Source organism: Ascaphus truei, chromosome 7, assembly GCF_040206685.1.
Source record: "Ascaphus truei isolate aAscTru1 chromosome 7, aAscTru1.hap1, whole genome shotgun sequence".
In the NCBI taxonomy this organism is placed as follows: Eukaryota; Metazoa; Chordata; class Amphibia; order Anura; family Ascaphidae; genus Ascaphus; species Ascaphus truei.
Window position 1 is genome coordinate 60,784,357 of NC_134489.1, and position 22,013 is coordinate 60,806,369.

General features: G+C 44.3%; 1 protein-coding gene across 9 annotated transcripts in view; it reads left to right on the forward strand.

Moving 5' to 3' along the window:
* The first annotated feature begins 797 nt into the window (after positions 1–797).
* Positions 798–22,013, forward strand: part of CATSPERT (catsper channel auxiliary subunit tau) — a 46,855-nt gene continuing 25,639 nt past the window's right edge. For 2 of the 9 annotated variants that reach the window (XR_012802661.1, XM_075608627.1), the window contains exons 1-10: positions 801–1,579; positions 3,937–4,017; positions 7,183–7,231; positions 10,141–10,292; positions 13,637–13,759; positions 15,826–15,870; positions 16,030–16,098; positions 16,313–16,404; positions 17,515–17,676; positions 21,486–21,600. Coding sequence is in view for 8 of the 9 variants with exons in the window: in XM_075608627.1 (XP_075464742.1) it covers positions 1,040–1,579; positions 3,937–4,017; positions 7,183–7,231; positions 10,141–10,292; positions 13,637–13,759; positions 15,826–15,870; positions 16,030–16,098; positions 16,313–16,404; positions 17,515–17,676; positions 21,486–21,600 (1,428 nt within the window). In the remaining variant the exon portion in view is untranslated. Of the gene's footprint in view, positions 1,580–3,923; positions 4,018–7,182; positions 7,232–10,140; positions 10,293–13,636; positions 13,760–15,825; positions 15,871–16,029; positions 16,099–16,312; positions 16,405–17,514; positions 17,677–21,485; positions 21,601–22,013 lie in introns of all 9 variants that reach the window. The other 7 variants (XM_075608630.1, XM_075608632.1, XM_075608635.1 and 4 more) reach the window with 7 other exon arrangements.

Below are 22,013 nucleotides of genomic sequence, written 5' to 3' on the forward strand. Positions count from 1 at the left end.
GCAACGGCTTGGTCGCGATCGCTGGAAGTCATCTCAATTAGATTTTTCCAGCAACCGCAGCCTGAAGTCAGTCGCGTCGCCGGCAATATGAGCATAGCCTAGGGCCGTGTTCAGGGTGGCTGCTACGCGAAGCGCGCGCATGTCCATCGCAATTTCAGGTTGTTCGGTGGGAGTGTTCAAACTGAAAACTCCACCGGAGGCAAAGTGTAGTGTTGACGCCTCTACATTTTGCCGCTACAACCAGAAATTATACTTGGGGCTGCAGTTGCATCACGTGAGCTGGTTCAGCGAACCAGCTCCGTGACACGTTCGCCCCGCCACGCCCCCAATCGCCGCCATCCGACTCCTGCAGCCTGGGCACAGATCGCTGGGCTGCAGCACGCGGGGGAGGCGTGCACAGACGCTCGCGCCCGTAGCAGCCACCCTGAACTTGGCCTTAGGCTATGCTTATAGTGCTGGCGATGTCAGGTTACGGTCAATAAAAATCTAATTGAGATGATATCCAGCGATCGCAACCAAGCCGTTGCGGACGGCGGCAATGCATTTGTTTTGATGCGACATAGCTGTCGACGGCACAATAAGCACAGCCTTACACACCACCAAGATGCCCCAATACTGACTCTGAGTGAGATTTTAATAGTGACCCCAAAGGTGAAGCAAATCCTGCCTCCCCACGTCTTCTATTTTGTTTGGGTGTTTTTGGCATTTCCTTTTTACACCTCCAACCCACTCTTATAACTGCATTATAAAGCGGGCTGAAGAGGGCTTGATGACGCATCAAAAATAGTGTGGCCCGACCCTTCGCTAAAGAACGGATAGAAGGGGGCACGAGCCGATCGGTTGGGCTCCTATTGGGCCACGCGTTGCAGGTGCCGCACTGGAAAAGCGCGGTACACGACCTCGTGCAATTGTGACAGTTATTTTTCCTCATCCTCATTCCTCAGCATTGAGTAGCTGCGGCTATACCCGCCTATGGGCTCCGCACATTAAGCGGGGCGGGAAACAATCTCCGCCCCTCTACTTTCCCGCTGCATGCAAGATGTGGTTACCTTCGACGCTGGCCCCTGAGGCAGTAATGCCCAGTACTTCCATAGCGACCCAGCAGAGAGAGCAGGTTTTTCTCCCTGGTGGTGGCGGCAGCAGCGTCATGTGGCCGCCTACCCTTGGGGTATCTGCCCTGCATCACCCACCTTTCAACCTACCCCAGCCACCTGGCAGCTTGGCGGTGCCACCCAAGCAACTCCAACCCGTCCCGTCTCACACAGGCCCCGCGCATGCCGCACCCCAGCACTATGGAGCCCCCTCTAACCTTCCCACCGCTCGGCCCCCGCTCCGTGCCGACCATCGGCATCAGCCTTCCAGCCCTCAACATCAGCTGCCTCCTTTCGGTCCTCTCCATCAGCTGCCTCCTTCCAGATTCCTTCATCCAGTAGCGCAACCCGTCTCCGGTGATGTATCCCCCGTGCATCCCCACTCTGCCTCCGACACCCGCACCACCCTCGTGGTCCCATCTGCTTTGTCCGGCGGCGGCAGCAGCTCGGGGATGTCACTCACCTGGAAAACAAACAGGCTGCAGCAGGTGACAGCACTAAGGGGAGGGGGGTTAGGTGATGTTATTGTTGGCGCAGTTAGTTAGTACTATACTGTATTAGGATTTAAAGGCTATGGGTCTGTCCCTAGATTTGTGCAATAATCACCCTTTCCCCCTTTCCTGGACTGACTTTTAAAAGGTTTGACTGCCTAATCACGAATTGTGTAGTCTGGGCCCCTTTTTAGGTATTGCTATTTAAAAGTATTATAATGATGTACTGGAAAGTGAATTGTTTCAGGTTTAATGTCATTTGCAATGCTGCCTATTTGTTGTTGTTGTTGAAATGTGTGCATAGATTCTGTTTTTCTATTAATGATGACATGAGTTCAACCCCCCCCCCCTTTTTTATTTTATTTTTATTTTTTACAATGAACATATTTACTTTTAAAATCTCCTAAACGCAAAGAACTCCCAACGAGTGCATTTAAAAAGGAGCAATTCATGCACTTTTATTACTTATTTTTTAACATGGGTTTGAAGCAGTGGGTCACTGGAGCAGAACTCCATTAGGCTGCGGTCCCAGTGCGTTCTACAGCACACTACTTAGCGCGCATTTAGCAGCCACGCTCTACGCCAGGTTTTTGCAAATACAAAAAAATTGTATTTGTGACGAAGGTGTGGCCACGCCCCCGCCAGCGGTTCAGCCAATGAGAGCGAACCAGCCGGGTGAGGTCATGGCCAACCCCCCTGCAAAACCCCTGCTATGCCCCCTCCCATCGCAATCTCTGCCTCTCCAAAGATCGCGGTGAAGCGCTGTGCACGCGCCCCCCCCCTTAAAGTGCTGGCGACGGCGACTGACGTCGCACAACGCCATAGCAAGTACATACAGTCCGTCGTGGGTGCCCATAGTGGGCGCGATGGCTGGTAGTCAAAAGATTTTGACTTTTTTCGGCGATCGGCGCTTGAGTGGTTCAGCCAAGGAGGGCGAACTGCTCATGGCCACGCCCCCCCGGTCACCCTCTCGTCTCCTGCACTATCAGCAGAAATCGCTATTACAATGGCGTCGACTGCGGGACGTCAGCCGTTGTAATAGCGATTCCTGCACATGGTGCAGGAGACGCGTGGGCGGAGGCGTGGCCACGAGCGGTTCAAACTATTTGGCTGAACCGCGCGTGTGCCGCTGACATCACTCGGCGATCAGCGAAAAAGTAAAAATCCTTTGACCACCGGCGATTGCTCCGTTGCTCTGCAGCACCGTCGCGATCGCACCCGCGACGGACTGCATATACTTGCTACGGAGCTGCACGACTTCGCAGTCGCCGTAGCCAGCACTATAAGTGCCGCCTTAATTTCCCAGGATATAGACCTGCCAAGGAAGTGCCGGTATCTCTGCAAAGTTTAAAGCTCCTGCGTCACACGGCCCAATAGGAAACGAAAGCTGATTACGTCATGGCTTCCTATTGGCCCGCAGGGCGCTGGAGCTTCGAAAAGCCACCATTATGTGATCCATGCAAACTGAGCGCAGCGGCTACCGCCCCCCCTCCCTCACCTACAGACACCTGGAAGCAGGGGTCCCCGGAGCTGAAATTAATGGGGTTCAGCTTCCAGAGACCCCCTCCTTCAATCCTCTTAAAAATAATACAAAGAAAATTGCATGCTAGGGATTGTCTCCTTGGTGCAGACCCAGGCCACATATGGATGATTGTGTTTTTGTTTTACTAAAATCTAGAGACCTATACATATCTCCCCATAACTTATTTACTGCAACAATCCCACCCAAAATTGAATTTCTTTTTAATTTTTAGGCTTGCATGATCCAGGAGGGTTACTGGGGTGAGGGTCACCAAAGCGAGCCCTGACCCCGCATCTATTTTGTTTCCAGCGAGCAGATGTTTTTGGTGCCGGAAAGTTGGCACTTACAAACATGTTGGGGGACCACAGAGGATATCCGAGAGGGTGGGATGAGGTTAAAGAACTCTCCTTGAAATGAGCAACAGATGATGGAAACTGAATGTCACAGGGGTCGCCATTGTGCCTGCCTTTATAATGTGCAGTCCACATCACCAGGGCACCAAAAGGTTGAATATCCATTTACACAAGCAATGACACCACAGTCAGGGCACGCTCCAGTGGGCAATAGCAGAGCGGTGATGTGAGACGGGAGGACATTGTGGCTTTCTATTGGAGACCCTGCTGCTAAATGTGTAGTTTGCCACAATATTTGGTACAAAAAAAAATAATATGAATATCTTGGGAACCTGGGGTTCCTGGGACATTGGGGGACCTCGGATCAGTTCTGGGTTTAGAGGTGGGATTGCTGCTTAAACTACCTCAGTATGTAGGCCTACCGTAGTGTTCAATCTGTTTTATGTGTAACATATTATTCTTGAAGTTGTGTTTTGCAGCATATTCAGAAAAGTGCAGCTCCGTCAGATGTAGAAGCTTTTACTTCACATGTCGAAAATTTGGTGCCATGTGGAAAGGCTGTAAGTCGGTGTAATCGTGTTTTTCTTTCTTAGAGATAATTGTAAATATTAAAAAAAGGGGAAAAAACAACTCGGCGATTTTTTGTTTTACAGTACTTATATATACTATTCATATTCTAACCTAATATATAACAAATCCCTTAAAGGGATTGCCAGGCCAAAAAATTATAATAAAATAATAACGCAATCGTTTCAAAGAGGCCTATTTATTAAAGTGTGATAGTGCCGATCAGGGCACTATCACATGGAAACTCCCATTAATTTCATTTAAAATTTCTGTGTGATAGTGCCCTGATCGGCAGTGTTACACTTTAATGACTAACCCCCTCAGTCTGTACAAAAGTATTAATGTACATGTAAATAAAACACAAAAAAGTTAAATATTGTGAATAAAAGGACAAACAAAATCTTTGTACTGTACTCAAGTTTTGCATTCCTAATATCCAAATCATTTTCTATTTAAGACTTACATCAGACAAATGATAACAGTGAAACATAGGGTTTTGATTTGTTTGCGATTTCTACGAATAAAAATAGGCAATGTAATGTATATGAAATCAACAGAAGTATGAAATATGAGATACTGTGCCATCACTGAAAGAGTAATGAATGCATGGAACTGCTTCTTAAAGAAACAGTAAGGGCAAAAACACCAAATAAATAGAAAAATGTTTGATTGTCACATGGAAGCTGAAAAACATTAGCACATAGTGTTAAAAGAACAAGGTTATAGATTTTTTACAGGAAGCTCAGTTTATGGGTAGAACTACTGTAATTATTTTACATGTGAAAGCCCTTTATCCCCTATTAACAAATACAATATAAATAAAATGTGTTCTCAATTATTTTGTAGAAAGCAGTGACTATTATACAATAAATGGTAGAGTGCACTTTTCTCATTTATTTTTGCCAAGGTGTGCAAACATTGGACTAAATGCAACTTCGTCTGTAGTTTTAAAGGAGCAATCACTCCTTGGACCAAAGTGACACATTTAACGGGTGTCAGCTTTGAGATTGATTGATTGATATATATATATATATCAATCAATCAATCTATTTTTTTTTTATACCCAAAACACGTTGAATTCATTTTCCTTGGGAGGGGTTTGATTTCCTCTGGCTGCTCCCTTGTGTGTGATGTCACTGTGTGATCAGCGAGTGCTTGTACAGCCAGAGCCCCCCTCCCCACCTCTCTTTATCTTTATTAGTTCTCTGGTAAGGCCAAATAAAACTCTTGATTGACAATCACTTCCCATTAGAGGCCCTTAAGAAATTCAATTTGTAATAGATTACCTTAAAAATGAAAGCAGCAATACCTTGCTATTCTGGGGGAGGACACAAAGCGCAATATTCCTCTCCAAGGTGGAAAGTCACTGGGAATCTCAATTTGAAATGAGCAGCATATGTAAAGAAAAAAGAAAACATATAGTGCAACACACAATTTAATTAATAAAAACACTCGAGCAAGGAGGCTCCAATACACTCGCATGCTCCAGGAATAATAAAGGCAATTTAACCACTCTGGGTTCAGACGCAGTAGAATGCTCCGGTCAGCTGCTACACATCCACCGCTTCCGCATGCAGACGGCGTCTGGCGTCACGGCCCAGCTCTCTCAGCGTTCCAGCAATAGAGGAGGATCATCGGGCTCCGTGGTAGTCAAGGCAATGCAGAACGACACCCCTTGAAGAAGTCCGCCCTATCGGACGAAACGCGTAGGTTTTTTTCCTGTGTGCTCAGACTTTGTGAAGCAGTCAGCTCCCCTTCGCCATGAGATCAGCTGTGCTGGTGTTTTGCATCTTCCTGCTTGTGCGTCCTGCATTGCCTTGACTACCATGGAGCCCGATGATCCTCCTCTATTGCTGGAACGCTGATAGAGCTGGGCCGTGACGCCAGACGGCGTCTGCATGCGGAAGCGGTGGATGTGTAGCAGCTGACCGGAGCATTCTACTGCGTCTGAACCCAGAGTGGTTAAATTGCCTTTATTATTCCTGGAGCATGTGAGTGTATTGGAGCCTCCTTGCTCGAGTGTTTTTATTAATTAAATTGTGTGTTGCACTATATGTTTTCTTTTTTCTTTACATATGCTGCTCATTTCAAATTGAGATTCCCAGTGACTTTCCACCTTGAGAGGAATATTGCGCTTTGTGTCCTCCCCCAGACGTTACTTTGGGTGATTGTGAAATCACTCACACCAGCTGCATCTCCTCTTGGTGATATTAATTTTGTTTTTTTAATATTATATATAGTGTTAAGGTTTGCGCTTACTTTCCGTGCACCATACCTTGCTATTCGCATGGTTAGAATTGTTTAGGGAAGCAAATTAGAGTAGGTGTTTTCTGGCCAACTATGTGGGATTGCATCTACTTTCCAAAATAAAATGGATTAGGACTTGGATTACAGTTCTACTAAAAGATTAGTAGATTAAGTGGGTTTTTTTCTCCCCCTAATGACAAATATTTAAAAGGAACGTTAAATCGACTTCTTTTAAGTCAACATTTTAGATGGGTGATGAATATGTCCCAACTGTTAATGCTTTTTGTTCCTAGCTACCTACGTGAAGCTTCAGTGTTATAATTTTAGTTTTTGAAGTGTAACTTCTTTGCTGGCACCTACCAAAATTTCGCTTGCACAAAATTGCCTTCATGGTGACGGAAGTTGGTAACGGAAGTGACATCACTGCTAGCAGATGGGGCTGTCGGCGACATCAGTGTTGGCTGCAGCTGCCGTCGCGGCACCAAGGACTAGCAGAAACCCCTCCACTTTTGGGACACACACACACACAGAGAAACACACACACAAAGACACACACGAAGAATTCACAGTTAGTATAAATATAGAAGTGCAAATAGCTAAAACGGGGCGTGTGCCAAGCACACACATTCTAAGTCAAACTTCTTTACGTTTTGTCACTGAAATTGTTTTAATTAAAAACATCACAAATACAATTTCTGTGACAAAACAGTGACAAAAGACAAAGAAGTTTCACTTAAAATGTGCGTGCTCAGCACCACACCCTTTTTATTATCAGAATCGTCAAATATACATTTTTATTTTTGAGAATTATATTTCAGATTTCTAAGCACATAATTACAGTTAGACATACTGTTTAATGTTGCAAATGATATGTAATACTTTGTCCATATATTCTGTTTTTGCTCATTTAGGCGGGCTGTCTAGCTGTTCAAGTGAAGCAATGTACAAATTTCAACAACTGTATCCTCTGCATGCGATCTTGTTGTAAACCTTATTGGATTTTACCTCAGCAACATGATATTTTCTGACCATTTGTCATGAAAACAGTTTCTGAAGACACCACCTTTGAGTTGCATATCTCCTTCCTCGATTTAAGATTTGCAACTGCCATTTAATAATCTGTTCTGTAAATATATTGACAAGACTTTTTCATCTTCATCACTTTTTAATCTATCGTGGGCTATACATGAAAATGTATCATGTTGACCAAATTGTAGTACAGACTCACCAGAGAGCCACGGACCCTCAGGCAAACAACCATCACCTGACTGCTCCTCAGAGCACTCTCTAAAGGCATGATGTAGTGGGCCCCTGGAGTGCCAATCCCCATGGCGTAGTGGCAACGTCTTGGAGCACCCAAAGAGTTAAGTGTATGTATGACAGACTACTCTTCCTCCAGATCCTCACAGTGGATGCCTCTGTGGCTGCTGCTGCTTATCCCTCAAATCCCTTCTTTCACTGCTTTGGTGGGAAGGGGAGGAGGATTAGCTAGCAGCTCTACTGAAAACTGTCTGCTGATAGCAGTATGATGACTACAGGAGGATAGGTGCCCCTGCAACTAAGTAAGGCTAGGTCCCCAGTGCAGCCAGCGGCATGTGCGGCCGTGCGTACGCCTCTCACCAGCCCCTTACCTGCTCCCTGGCTATCCCCAGTCTCTCCTCGCTCCCAGGCTCACTGCGCACTGTGACGCGTCAGCCAACAGGGGCTACATCCATTTTGTGATCCCGAGCGGCGACACGTCACGTGGTGTGGCAGGGAGCCAATCAGAGAGGCGGGGGAGAAGTCTGCAGAGCTGTGTGTGTGTGCAGGAGGCCATGGGTTTTTTTTTTTTTGGTTTGGCCGGCGTCGTGGCCGCCCCCTCGTCATGGCCACACCCACACAGCTTGTTTTGGCCACACCCCGTACCTCAGAACGCCACCTGCAGATCGCGGTATAGTGCTCTGCATGCACCGCCAGGTCGCAAGGTGGGCGTGCAGTGAGGCCTCAGCCTAAGAGAAGTTGGAGGGGACTTGTCCCTCCGCTGTTTGTTCCTATCGTGGGGGGTGAGGGGAGGAGAGAGAGTCTTATTTTACCAGAGTTCTAAGTTACTTGTGTACCTCCCCAAATACACCTTTATATAATATCTAGAGAGATACCCGTGTGCAAAAAGGAACACACCTCAGAAATATGTAAATTTCAATTGTTTAAATATACTTTGCATATCCAAATTAGAAGTGGAGTTGTGAGGCGGTGCATCTGCTATGCGGGAAAAATTGAACCGGACTGCTGTCTACTAGTACAAAAACGAATTTATTAGTACATAAAAGAGCAGCAAGGGGAGAAAAACTCTTGCGCGTTTCACGCAGACAACTGTGCTTTGTCTGCGTGAAACGCGCAAGAGGTTTTCTCCCCTTGCTGCTCTTTTATGTACTAATAAATTCGTTTTTGTACTACAGTAGTAGACAGCAGTCCGGTTCAATTTTTCCCGTATAGCAGATGCACCGCCTCACAACTCCACTTGTACATTGACCCGTTTTCGGCAGGAGTACGCTGACAGTTCAGGAGGATCCATGCAACAATGGAGTGAGTACAAATTTTTAATACAAAGAATCACTCTTTTTTCACATTCAATATGTGCCACTATGCGATCATGTTGCAGAGTTTAACATTGTTGTGCCTTAGGGATTGTGCTGGTACCTGCAGGCTAAGTGGGAGTTCTTAAACGAATATACATAATGCTTTAAAGTTAAATTCAGTATTTTTTGCTGACATCGTGGGACATCTACTCTAATATCTGATTCTTCTACATACTGAGAGTCATTCTCATATGTTTGTGTATATGGACTTTTCTTAGTGAAGCATTACTTGGGGGTTTCAGTCCTACCTTCTCTATCACATATCGAAATTAGCATATTTTCCAGGTATATCTCACTTTCGATGATTGGATGGAAGTAACACCACCTTTATGTAAGGGCTTAATAACGTCAGGTTAAATCCTTATGTTGACCTGAGTGGCCTTGAGTGGATATGTGATGTTTGGAGAGCATAGGAGCAGGGTTCGCTCTGTGTATGCGCTATATAAAACATTGAGATAGATGAATAGGGGGAATGCCTCTTTGCATATCATTACTAACGGCAAGAAGTATATAACCATATGTTATTTCTAGGAGAAACACTGAGTTAACGTTGACTTAGGTTAATCGTAATGCATATGCACCAAACGTTATGTCAGGTTAAATGGCATAATGAAGCTTGGTGCATCCGGGCCTTGTGCTTTTTAATAGATGCAAAAATATTAGAATTACAATGCAGAATTCTTTTTTTTTTTTTTTTTTTCACTCTTAAGTACAGGCAGTCCTTGGTTATCCAACACAATGTGTTACTCAAAATGGCGTTGTAAAGCGAAACGTTGTAAAGCGAAACACGTTTTCCCATAGGAACACTGTTTAAATGAAAAGTTCCGTTCCTGAAGGCATTTTTAACACTAAAATACACCAAATATTTTATGCAGGCAATAAGATATGCAGCACACACATAAATTATATAGTGTATATACTGTATTATATATATAATATAACATAAATAATATATTATATAGTATAATATTATATATATACGCTCTTACGACGCTTTGCAACGTTGTTTATGTGAATATGTATATATATACACACATACACAACGTTGCAAAGCGTTGTAAGAGCGTTGGATAAGCCGTTTTGGCGTTGTAAAAATGAATATAGGTATGCATTGCATAGTGTTGGATATGCCATTCGTTGTAAAGCGAAGCGTTGTAAAACGCGGACTGCCTGTATAGTTAAATCATTTTTAGATTACGTTTTTAAGATGCCTGTCTCAAGTTTTTAAAGCTATCCTCAACGTAAAACCTCTAGGTAATATAAGACCAGGTACAAACCTCCTGATTCGCATTATTGTCAACAATATCATTAAGTGCACAAAGCCACAACCATTCATAGAAGAATTAAAAGCCAGCATAGGTGAGACGGTCATTCGGTTTCCAGATGTGAAGTATTTCACTGTGCAGGTATAATTGCATCTATATTTTTTTTTATTAAGTTCTTGTATTTTAGGAAATTGCAACTACGGAAATAATTGTGTGGATTTAGTTGGTATGTGAATTTGGGTGTACAGTTTTGACAAGTCATAATAAAAAAATCAAATCAATCTTTAAAACGTTTAATTTAGTTGAGTACATCCCTTCAGCAGTGCATAATTTCTACTCTGTCTTGTCCCTATATGCTGAACATTAGCTGTTAAAGTTAAACAAAAACAGGCCAGCGCAACATACAAAATTACACAACATATAGTACAATACTTCAGTGCTTATCTCCTCATGAGTATGGGTCATTTAGTTAAACCCTTTGGCCAAAAGGTTATAAGCCTGCAGCTACTTCACGGCATGACCAATCTGCAGGTTCTAACACTACCTGGCGCAATTCTCACGTACCTCTCTTTGCTGCTGGAAGGAGAAAGACCATACTGGGTCTGTGATTAGCTGTTAAAGTATTCTACTGCCACAAAGGAGACTAGGTATCCCGGCTGCAAGTAGTTGAACAGGATGATTGAGTGGGATATGTGATATATAAAACAAAATGAAAAAATACACACAGAGTAGTAATGCCAGTAATGGAATATAATAATTAGATCCACTAATCTTTAATCATTATACTCACATAGATGTGAGTAAAACGAGCATATCGCACTCTAAACTCTGGTGTGTAGATGGGTTCCAGCACGGATAGAGGTGACATCTGGGATTGAACGCTGTGTGGGTATTCTTTATAATGGAAAAGAGGGAGACACCAAAGCGCAGGATATCTTTACAGATTTTTATAGTAAAGTTTTAAAATAATCCCTCCAGGATGCGCACTTACAATTTGTGCAATCTTTAAAAATATAACAAAAATGTGGTACCATGCGGAGTGACGGCGATCTCACCACCCCTCCTGCAAGGATCAGAGTAACTCATCGGCACTTGGCTGGAGCTGCTTCCTATTGCGGCCGCCTGGAAACAGCAACCGCTCTCTGGAGTTCCTTTTTCCTCTGACCAGGTGTATCTCCTCCATTCCTCCTGGATTCTATGCATTTAGCTCGTCAAGACAAGCTTCGTCAGGATTCCAAATTGTAAGTGCGCATCCTGGAGGGATTATTTTAAAACTTTACTATAAATATCAGTTCAGATATTCTGCACTTTGGTGTCTCTCTCTTTTCCATTATAAAAAAATACCCACACAGCATTCAACCCCAGATGTCCCTTTTATCCGTGCTGGAACCCATCTACACACCAGAGTTTAGAGTGATATGCTCTTTTTACTCACATCTATCTATTTATTCCTGTTCAACTACTATCTGTGAGAAAATAAGAAGACTTGTTTCTGTTGGAGGTTGAGTGGGACGCTTAGTATATTTATTGTATATCTTTCGGCGTAGGCCGAGTCCCCGCTGGCGCTGAGCGTGCTCATGCTTGGAGAGTGCTCCAAGCATGAGCATCGGGTGACCTGCATTTACGCGCGGGGGCATTACGGGATGTTGAGCGCACTGGAAACTATAATTTTTGTGTTTACCCAAGCGCGGGTGAGTGCGTGTGCCCGCGCACGAGTGTGCACAGCGTGAGCGGGGACTTACATATAGCTATATATATAAGTGCCGCCCGCTCAGCACAATCGGGAACGCAGCCTAAGGCTGAGTCCCCACTGGCGCTGAGCGCGCTCATGCTTAGATCATGAGCGCCGGGTGTCCTGCAACTTGGGAGGGTGGAGGGGGGGGCGCAATTACGGGCTATTGACAAGCGGGAAAGTTTAAAAAATGTATTTACAAGAGAGCCGAGCGTGTGTGCCCGTGCATTTGTGCGCGGGAACATGCATACAAGCAGTCCTCGGTTATCCAACGGAATCCGTTCTGGAAGTAGCGTTGGATAGTGAAACCGTTGTAAAGTGAGTCCCATGTTAATCAGTGGCGGTGAGCGTTGGATAATGCATTCAGGCTTCGGATAATGCATTCTGGCATCGAAAAAACGTCATACAGTGTTGCATTGTAAAGAGTTGGATATGCCATTCGTTGTACAGTGAAACGTTGGATAGCGAGGACTACCTGTGTGTGTGTGTGTGTGTGTGTGTGTGTGTGTGTGTGTGTGTGTGTGTGTGTATATATATATATATATATATATATATATATATATATTATATAGATATACACATACATACATACATGTAACCGCTCCAAGCTCAGCGCCAGCAGGGACTCAGCCTTACTCACCATTAATTATTCACTTCTTTTCACATTAGTGCACTTATACAGTTCACCACCGGGTGTCACCATTAGCACATTCAATTATATTTATTTATACACAATTTTACTTATTAATTCACAGTACTGTATAAGAGCACCAGTCTTGTTTTTTTTTTTTTTGCATTATCCCGGCTGCAAAAGTGGGACAAAGTGCAGCAAGAAAACTGCACCATATTTATCAAAGCAAAAAATCCCATTGTATCTAATAATAATAATAATATAATAATAATAATAGCATGTTTTTTTTATAGCGCTGCTAGTTGTTTATGTAGCGCTTTACAGAGACATTTTGCAGGCCCAGGTCCCTGCCCTGTGGAGCTTACAATCTATGTTTTTGGTGCCTGAGGCATTGGGAGATAAAGTGACTTGCCCAAGGTCACAAGGAGCCGGCACCGGGAATTGAACCAGGTTCCCCCCTGCTTCAAACTCAGTGCCAGCCAGTGTCTTTACTCACTAAGCAACTCAGATTCTTTTTCTTTCATAAATCTGGTGCAATGTTTTGACTTTATATCTGCCCCAGTTTTGATACATACTGTAACCTCCCCCTCCCCCCATGGTATTTCAAAAAGAAAACACTGTATCCCGACTCCAAAACATCACTTTTGCTCAGATACCAAGCGCCACTTCAGCTTCATCCCCAGATAAAGCAAGTCATTTGTAAAATATGGCAACATTGGTTTAAAGGCAGAAGAAAGCCATCTCTTTCTTACCATTGTTTAAGAATGCCATGATTTAACGTAAAAAAAAAAACATTTTATTCTACAATACATGTTGGAATTTTTTTTTTTTTAAAAGCAGCAATCCGGTCTATTTAATTTTATTTGTTTTTATTTTTGAAACCGGGGAATCCTCAGAGCTGAACTGCATAATTTTCCGCTGCGGGGACCCACAGTTCTAAATTCCAATTAAAATTGAGATGGAAAAAATATATATAAATAAAAATAAGCGGCCAATATTGCTGCTTTAGGAACAAGTAGACCGCTGCATGATGCTGGACTAATTATAAATTAGGTAAACTGCTTGTTGTGAGTATCTTTTGTTGTACTTGTCATTGTTTTTATTTTTTAATTTTTACTGTAGGTCCCCAAGCACAGTTCAGATGAACGAAACAAGATCACTTTGGAGATTATAGGATTAGACGGACAGTTGAGCATCCCTAGGCTTTTTGGTCGCACTACAGTCCATCTATTTCAAATAATTGAAGTTTGTACTTCTTTTTATATACAGATGCATATTTTGCTTTCTCCCTGCTACATTTTTTTTTAAACCGCTTTTTGCCTTTGTACTCTTTGTCCATCTTACCATACACATTAAAAGTAGTTCTATTCTGTCATTAAACAGTAGATGAGCCATAGTACTGGGAAAATGTCCCCTTTCCTATACCTTCCCCCGTCCCCTCAAAAAAAAAAATTACATTTGTGTGTTTATTTTGTTGTTGTTGTTGTTGTTGTTGTGTCCATATGGCTGTTCCTTCCCTCCTTCCCATACTGTATGTCCGATCCATATGACTAACTGCACGGTTTATGATGGTAAGGCTATTGCACTTACCCCCTCCTTTCCTTTTGTATCCCATCTTCTTCTTCTTATATACTATATTAGTGAAAGCACTGTATGCCTGCCTGCCTGCCTGGATGTCCGGTGTCCCTAGGGGAAATCTCATTGGTACCTTGGCCCGCCCCGCACACCTCTCATTGGCCTGAGGCGGAGTGACGGGCCAAAGGACATACAGGGACACAAACACACACACACACACACGGACACACACACACACAGGGACACACACACACACACACTAGGGGGGGGTGTACATTAGCAGCATGTATAACCCGGGGGGTGTGGGGCTCACATACCCGCCGGTCCCGGAGCCTCCGCCTCTTCCTCCCCGAACATCAGCCTCCACACCCGCGCGCACCTCCTCCCCCCTCCCCCCCCCCCGGCGCCACTACAGTCAGCGGGGGAGCGAGTGCCCGGGACACAGCGGGGGAGCGGCCACAACACGCTGCCTCCCGCCTCAGATCCACGTGGGAGCTTCCGGACGGGTGAGTGAGCGGCCTTCACCTCCCCTCACCCCCCTTCACCCACCCCTCACCCACCCCTCCCCTCACCCACCCCTCACCCCCCTTCACCTCCCCTCCACCCCCTCCCCCCCCTGGCGCCGCTACAGTCAGCGGGGGAGCGAGCGCCCGGGACACAGCGGGGGAGCGGCCACAACAAGCTGCCTCCCGCCTCAGATCCACGTGGGAGCGGCCGGACGGCTGAGGGAGCGGCCGGACGGGTGAGTGAGCGGCCGGACGGGTGAGTGAGCGGCCGGACGGGTGAGGGAGCGCCCTTCACCTCCCCTCACCTCCCTTCACTTCCCCTCACCCACCCCTCACCTCCCCTCACCCACCCCTCACCTCCCTCCACCCCTCCCTCCACCCCCCCTTCACCTCTCCTCCACCCCCCCCTTCACCTCCCCTCCACCCCCCCTTCACCTCCCCTCCACCCTCCACCTTCACCTCCCCTCCACCCCCCACCCCCTTCACCTCCCCTCCACCTCCCCCCCTTCGCACCACCTCCCCCCCCCTTCCCACCACCTCCCCCCCTTCCCACCACCCCCCCTTCCCACCACCTCCCCCCCTTCCCCCATCCTTCCCACCACCACCTCCCCCCCTTCCCCCCTCCTCCCCACCACCTCCCCCCTCCTCCCCCCACACACAAACATGTATACACACAATATATACATACACACAATGTATACATACACACATGTATACACACACATGTATACACATACACATACACACACACACACACACTATCCCCAGCACCACCACATCAGCACACCGGTATCCCATGCCCCCCCAGCACACTGGCATTCTCGGCTCCCCGCCATTCCCAGCCCCCATCAACACCATCAGCACCCACACATCGCCACCTTTGCACCTCCCCCATCGGCACATCCGCACCCCCACATCTGCACCAAACCCTCCCAAATTAGCACACCGATACAATCACCATCAGTACAGCCACAGCAGCACTACCACCGCACATGGGCCGTGTGGACCACTCCCCACCCAAATGCCACACCCACACCACAAACATCCCGGGCAACGCCGGGGCTCTCAGCTAGTAAACTAATAAAAATACAGTTGGAAAAAGAAAATGTAGTTATAGTCAGAATTTGTTTATGCTACTTTCCAGTTAAAACACAAAATATAATAGATGCATTCCTAATGTTGCACACACTTCACTGGATTCATTCACATATGTTTTCTTTTATGTTTCAGAAGGGAAGCTTTACTCAATTTTACGACATGATGCTTAAAAACACGGTAATTAAGTTAATTTAAAAATGTTAACGTTCTGGGTTATTACCTTGGGTTTTTATAGTCTGTATAGTACAATGGTAAAAGATCTAAGTTACTGTTCACTAATTAATAGCTCACATTTTAATCCTGTAAGTGTATGAATTCAACATATTCATTTTGCAGATAAATTGCAAGGCCGAGATAGAACTCACATTCTCCTATGGATGCCTTGGATACGGCTATTCACACCAGGTCAGTGACAGTATGACTGAGCCACTAATTGAGCCAGCTGTGCTAAAGTAGTATCCTGAAAACCTGGCCTGTTTGCGGCCCTCGAGGACTGGAGTTGTGCAGGTCTGGTCTACAGTATAAATGAGTTGTAGAGTGACTGAATCAGGTCTGTATGTGCATCACTAAATATTTAAGAATTGGGTTGCTAGATAACAACTTATTTTTCCATTTTTAGCTGAAACATGCAGAAAAAGATTTGAAGAATATTGTTGACCACTCCATTTTTGTTCGGATTCCACCACCTAAACACAGAACCGACGTCCATGCGTATGTTGTCTTCATTTGAAACATTAACTTTACACGCAAAGCATATATCTACGTGGAGGAGAAACACATTTACAAAAATGTAAACGTTAAATATTTGTAAGAAAACTTACATTTAACTGTCTGTTTAGGTGGTTTGTAATTATAGGGGAATTATTGCTATTTGTACTTGTTTAACATTGATACTTTGCAATATCACCTGATTATCACACACAGTCTCTACTGTGTATACAATACCACTGAGGTTCTCCTGACATCATCTATTTTACAAATGAAGCTTGTTATATCAAGATAATGTCAGTATGCCTATTTTACTAGTACTTCACAATTAACATTTTGATTGACCTAAAGTTTGTCTCTTTAAAATAGGTATATTACGCATGAACCAGCCAGACACATTAGCTATAAACAAGCAAATGCAACTCAATGACATCATATTTTGTCTTTACGTAAAATTTGCCACGTGTGGTGGGATCTGTTCTAGGACGGGCATATGTAACAGATATCTATGTGCAACATTTTGTAAAGTAATACAGCTTCACAGACTGCTTATGGGGTAACACAAAAGTTTTTTATGCTGGTAAAATAAAAATCATATCCTACCACCCAAGCATGGTTATTAATGCAAGTCACAGTCACATCTTTAGGGAAGGAAACCTTTTATTTGTGATCAGCTTTTGTTTTGAGGTTGTGTGACTATTATTCCACTAGGCTTAATGAAACAAAAAAAATCCTTTTTTTTCTTAGAAAGTAAAAATACTCTGATCTGTTCTAAAATTAGAAATTTTCTAGACATTTGTTTTATTTTTGGGCCTTTACAAGAGATTGGACTTTATACTTGGTTGCTGTTGAATGAGCCTTAGGCCGCACTTATAGTCCCGGCGTCTCGCCGACGCGCCGTCGTGCCAAAACAAATGTATTGACTCCATCGCATGCGCTTATAGTATGAGCGACGCGACGGCTTGATCGCTGGAAGTCACTTCAATTTGATTTTTTCAGCGACCGCAGCGTGACGTCGCCGTCGCCAGGCCTATAAGCGCGGCCTTACTGGCTTTCCTCACAGGCATGGGGCAACTTAAATACAATTAAAAAATGTGAAAATATGTGTCATAGAAATGTCATCACAGCACAACCCATGGATTATCCAGCATTGCTGTCGCCAGACTTGAATGTGAATGTGGGATTTTTAGATGTTTCCACACTTCCTGACACACAAGAATCGAAGCCTGCAGAAATGTCAAGGAAAATTCTGGATTTAATAGAGTCTCGCAACAGGCAAGTTCTCCATATTTGTCGGTAACAATATAATCCATTATCCACCTGTCTCTGATTTCTGTTGAAAGCAATTTGAACCCAACAGGCTGGTACATACACACTGCCACTGTATTAGAAGCATTCTATGAAACAAAATCTAAAAAATTCACACAATTTATTAAATGATACAGCTCAACCCCGTTATAACGCGGTGCTTGGGGTCCAAAGAATCACCGCGATATAAGTGTATCGCGTTAGAATTTTTTTTGTGCGCGAGAATTACACTCAGGGGTTCCGCGGCCGCCGTAGGGAGAGAGCTGGGATAACTCTCCCAGCTGTCCCAGGCTAGGCAGCACAGCAGCTCCCCCACGCAGGACTAACCCGGCATCATCAGCAGCAGCTGGCAGCTCTCTCCTCTACCTGCTTCTGCCGTCAGCTTCCGGTTGACAGGGAGAGAGAGGAAAATCTGCATGAGAGCCGGTTCCCTATAAGAGACCGTGTGTATTGATGTATGTCTCTGTGTGTGTGTGTGTGTGTGTGTGTGTGTCAGTGTGTCAGTGTGTGTGGGGGGTGGGGGGAGAAAGTGTGTGTGTGGGGGGGTAGGAAGAGATTGTGTATGTGTGTGTGTGTGTGTGTGTTGAAAACCACTGCTATAGAATAACAATAGAGAAATCATGTACAATTGTATTGTTTCAAACTTTTATTGATGCATTGTACAATAAAGTATTTAAGACACCAATAATCGTGTTGTAAAGTATTCATAAATACTGTACGATAAACACAATTTTCGTCCACACAATAAAACACATACTCTAGGTACAGTACAGTACAGTACTGTACTCAACAACTGCTTTTCCACGTGTTACATTCCTGTTTTAAAATTAACTATGGGGCTATAATTCTGAAGAAAAGGGAAAACATAATGCACTCTGTTCATTCAAGTACAAACGAACTTGAGAGTAAACTTTAAAGTGCTTCATTTAAAAATAAAATATATATATATATATCGAGGGTTGACTGTTTCATTGCATCTCTTTGCTTCTTTTTAACTATTTCAATCAAGCGTTTTAACTGTAGACCTGAAATGGAATCTACATTTTCTGTTTCTAGAAATTTAAGTCCAGTTTGCAAACCTGCGAGCGCCTCTGTGATCTTAGGTGGCGGCTTTGGTTCCTCATCGTCTTCGGTTCCATCCAAATCATGATTTTCGCTAGTAACTTTTTCAATTATTTGTGAGTCAGTCATTTGCTCATAGGTATGACAGCTGTTGTCCCCATCTACCCAAGATTCTATCGTGGCTCCACTTTCCCTATCAACGAACGGTTCCAGTAATCTTTCTGAATTGGCCATGTCATTTTCTGTGAGGCCTTCATTAATGTATCTTTCAAAGAATTGATTGGTGGCGATGACTTCTTCCTCTGTAAAGCCCTCAAAGTCATTCTCTTCATCACTGTCACTGTCTACCTGGGAGTTAGCTGGGACCAGACATGCACCAGTTACGTTTCTCCAACATTTAGAAATGCAAATTTTTGTGATCGCTTCCCATGCTTCACCACCAATGTAAAAAAACCTTCTTTTAGGTTTAGCTTCTTTAAAAATTCAGTAACAGAATCCGCTCCGTGATTATTCGCTGTATCAGCGTCTCTCGGAAGTTCATCTTGAACATTGATATAATGCCTTGATCCAGCCGCTGTGTTATTGATGTGGTGTTTTTGGGCAAGTAGCTGACCGTATTTTGCCATCTCTGCTTATTAGGCTATCAGCAGACGGATGGGCAGGGCAGTTATCTAGCAACAACAGAGCTTTGATATCCGACCTTTGTTGCCATAAGTGTTTACGTACCTCGGGTACGAACCGCTGATGAAACCAGTTTTCGAAAATGCTGCAAGTCATCCATGCATTTTTACTAAAGTAGGCCATATTCACATGGTGGAAGCACGTGGTGATTTAAACTTGCCTATACAAAGTGGCATCAGTTTGTGATTTCCTGTTTGGTTAACACATAAAAGTATGGTCACTCTGTCTTTCATTTGTTTAAAGCCTTGTTTTCACTAATCGACATTCTTACAAGCCAGAGTGGTATTCGGTAACATTTTGTAACACAGTCCGGTCTCATCGCAGTTATACACCTGTTCAGCAGTATAGCCACCTTGAATTATCTTCTGAAGCTGGGCAGGGTACGAGCATGCAGCTTAATCATCAGCTGAACATATCCTGATATAGCGTTTTTGGTTATTCCATGTCGCCTTTTAAAGCGATTTAGCTATCCACTACTAGCCGTGAATGATGTTGACTCATTTCCGTGAAGCTCGTTGTGAAACTTTTTGGCTTGCGTTTGCAGATGGGGTCCAGACAGAGGCGTGCCTTCGGATCTTGCTTGGACAACTGAAACGCATCTTTATCCAACTGGCTGCTCTTTAGGTTGCCGCAAACGTTTCCGTTTCAGTCCATTGTCTGTTTCTATGGACTTTGTTGCATCACAAAGTTTCTCCTCCTTTTTCCTTTCACGAACTGTAGACTCGTTCATTCCTAGGTCTCTAGCAACTTGGGTTTGCTGGACTCCAGATTTGATTCTATGAAGTGCAACAATTTTTTCTTCTAAACGAAACTTCCGTTTGTTTGAAGTTTCTGACATTTCTATCTGGCAGGGGTCTTCCCTGTGCCTTTTCCCGGCTCTCTGACAGCACAGTGGGTGGGAGGATCAGACCGAGAGAGATATCCCTGAACAGAGAGCGTCTGAGCGATGCTTCGCCATGGTAACCGGCGTCAAATGAAGCATCGGGGTCACAGCGTTGCCATGGCAACGTGGCGTCACATGACCCCGCAACGTGATTTGATGCCGGAGCCGAGGAGGAGGGCGGGCGCGAGCCGGGAGTTGAGCAGGCAGGGGTGTGCAAGGGGAAAAGTTTGTGCACCCCTGGTGTGGACAACAAAAGCAGCTAGAGACATCAAGCTCCCTGCCACCTGAGACATGACAATCCCTGGTCACCCCAGCAGGGAACAGGAGAGGCTAGATATGGCCTGGGGTGGGGGCCAGAGGAAGGGAGGGGGCAGGGTAGAGGGAATCGGGGGCAGGGAGCATTGGAAAACAGCATGGTAGGAAGATCTGCATGGTACTGTATAAATGTATATCACGTGTCCAGAAGAAAAAATCCACATTAGGCTGAGTCCAGGGTCAGTGCCCGTCCTGATGCGCGCTGACGCTTGTCAGTGAGCCCCTGCAGCCGCAATGAGAGCGGCTTTAGCAGGAGCTCACGCACGCGTGCGGAGGCGTAGGTCTTACCAAATTTCTAGTTTGAGCGCTCACGTGAGCGAAGGGCCGGTCACGTGAGCGGTTCGCCCAATGAGGGCGACACGCCCCCGGATGGCGCGCGAACTAAGGCCAGGGAAAGCACCCGCTTTCCCTCAGCCTCAGCGTGCCTCCGCACGGCTGGAGTCACCATGGCCTTACTTTAAAAAATTGGGAGCCATGCTTGCAACGCGTTATAAGCGGATTCACGTTATAACGGGGTTGAGCTGCAATTAAAATATATATATAGTCGGCTTACATAATACAGACCCAATGCACATTTTTTTTTTACTCTTCAGTGGGAAGCATTTTGCAATTTGTCAGGTCGCATCTACTTCTAATCTACTTTGCAACTGTGTCTGAATAAATTTTGTGCATCTTCCCTTACCATTTTCTGTTTAGTAGCTATGAATAATTTATTTTGTGCCAGTCCTTGCCAGCATAAATATCTTCTGAAATTCACATACTGAATAGCTATGTGGATAACTTTTGTTGAAAAACAAAATAAGTTATTGGGAAAGGCTTTTTGTGCTCTTTGCAGATTAGAACAAATGAAAAAGGAGTACCGTACTCTAAACACATGGGAGGAAAAGGCAGAGTATTTAGATAAAGAAATTCTTAGAAAAAAAGCAACGATAGAGACGGACCAACGAAAGGTACGTTTATACCGTTCAACATCTGTTTAATGCTTCTTTTGTGTTATTAAACAGGTAGTATTCATTTGTTGAATAATTTATTATGTTTTGGAGTGAAATGATCTAATTGCTTATATTTGTCCAATATTCCTTGCATAAGAAGATTAAAGAAAATCTGTAATTGTTTTTGATTTTTTTAACAATATTTCCCTTGAGGGAAAAACAGCAATCTATAGTATCTGGAGACCATGACAGGCGATTAAGCATAATTTTTTACATATATTTAAACTATGTTTTATTTTTGTATCGTGTAGATCTGTCATATGTTGTTATACCTTTTTATGAGACCCCTTCATAGTAAACATGAAGTATATTCTTCAAGGGTTCTGTGAAATCTATTGATCCATTAAAAGGTATTACCAGCTGTGAAAAAT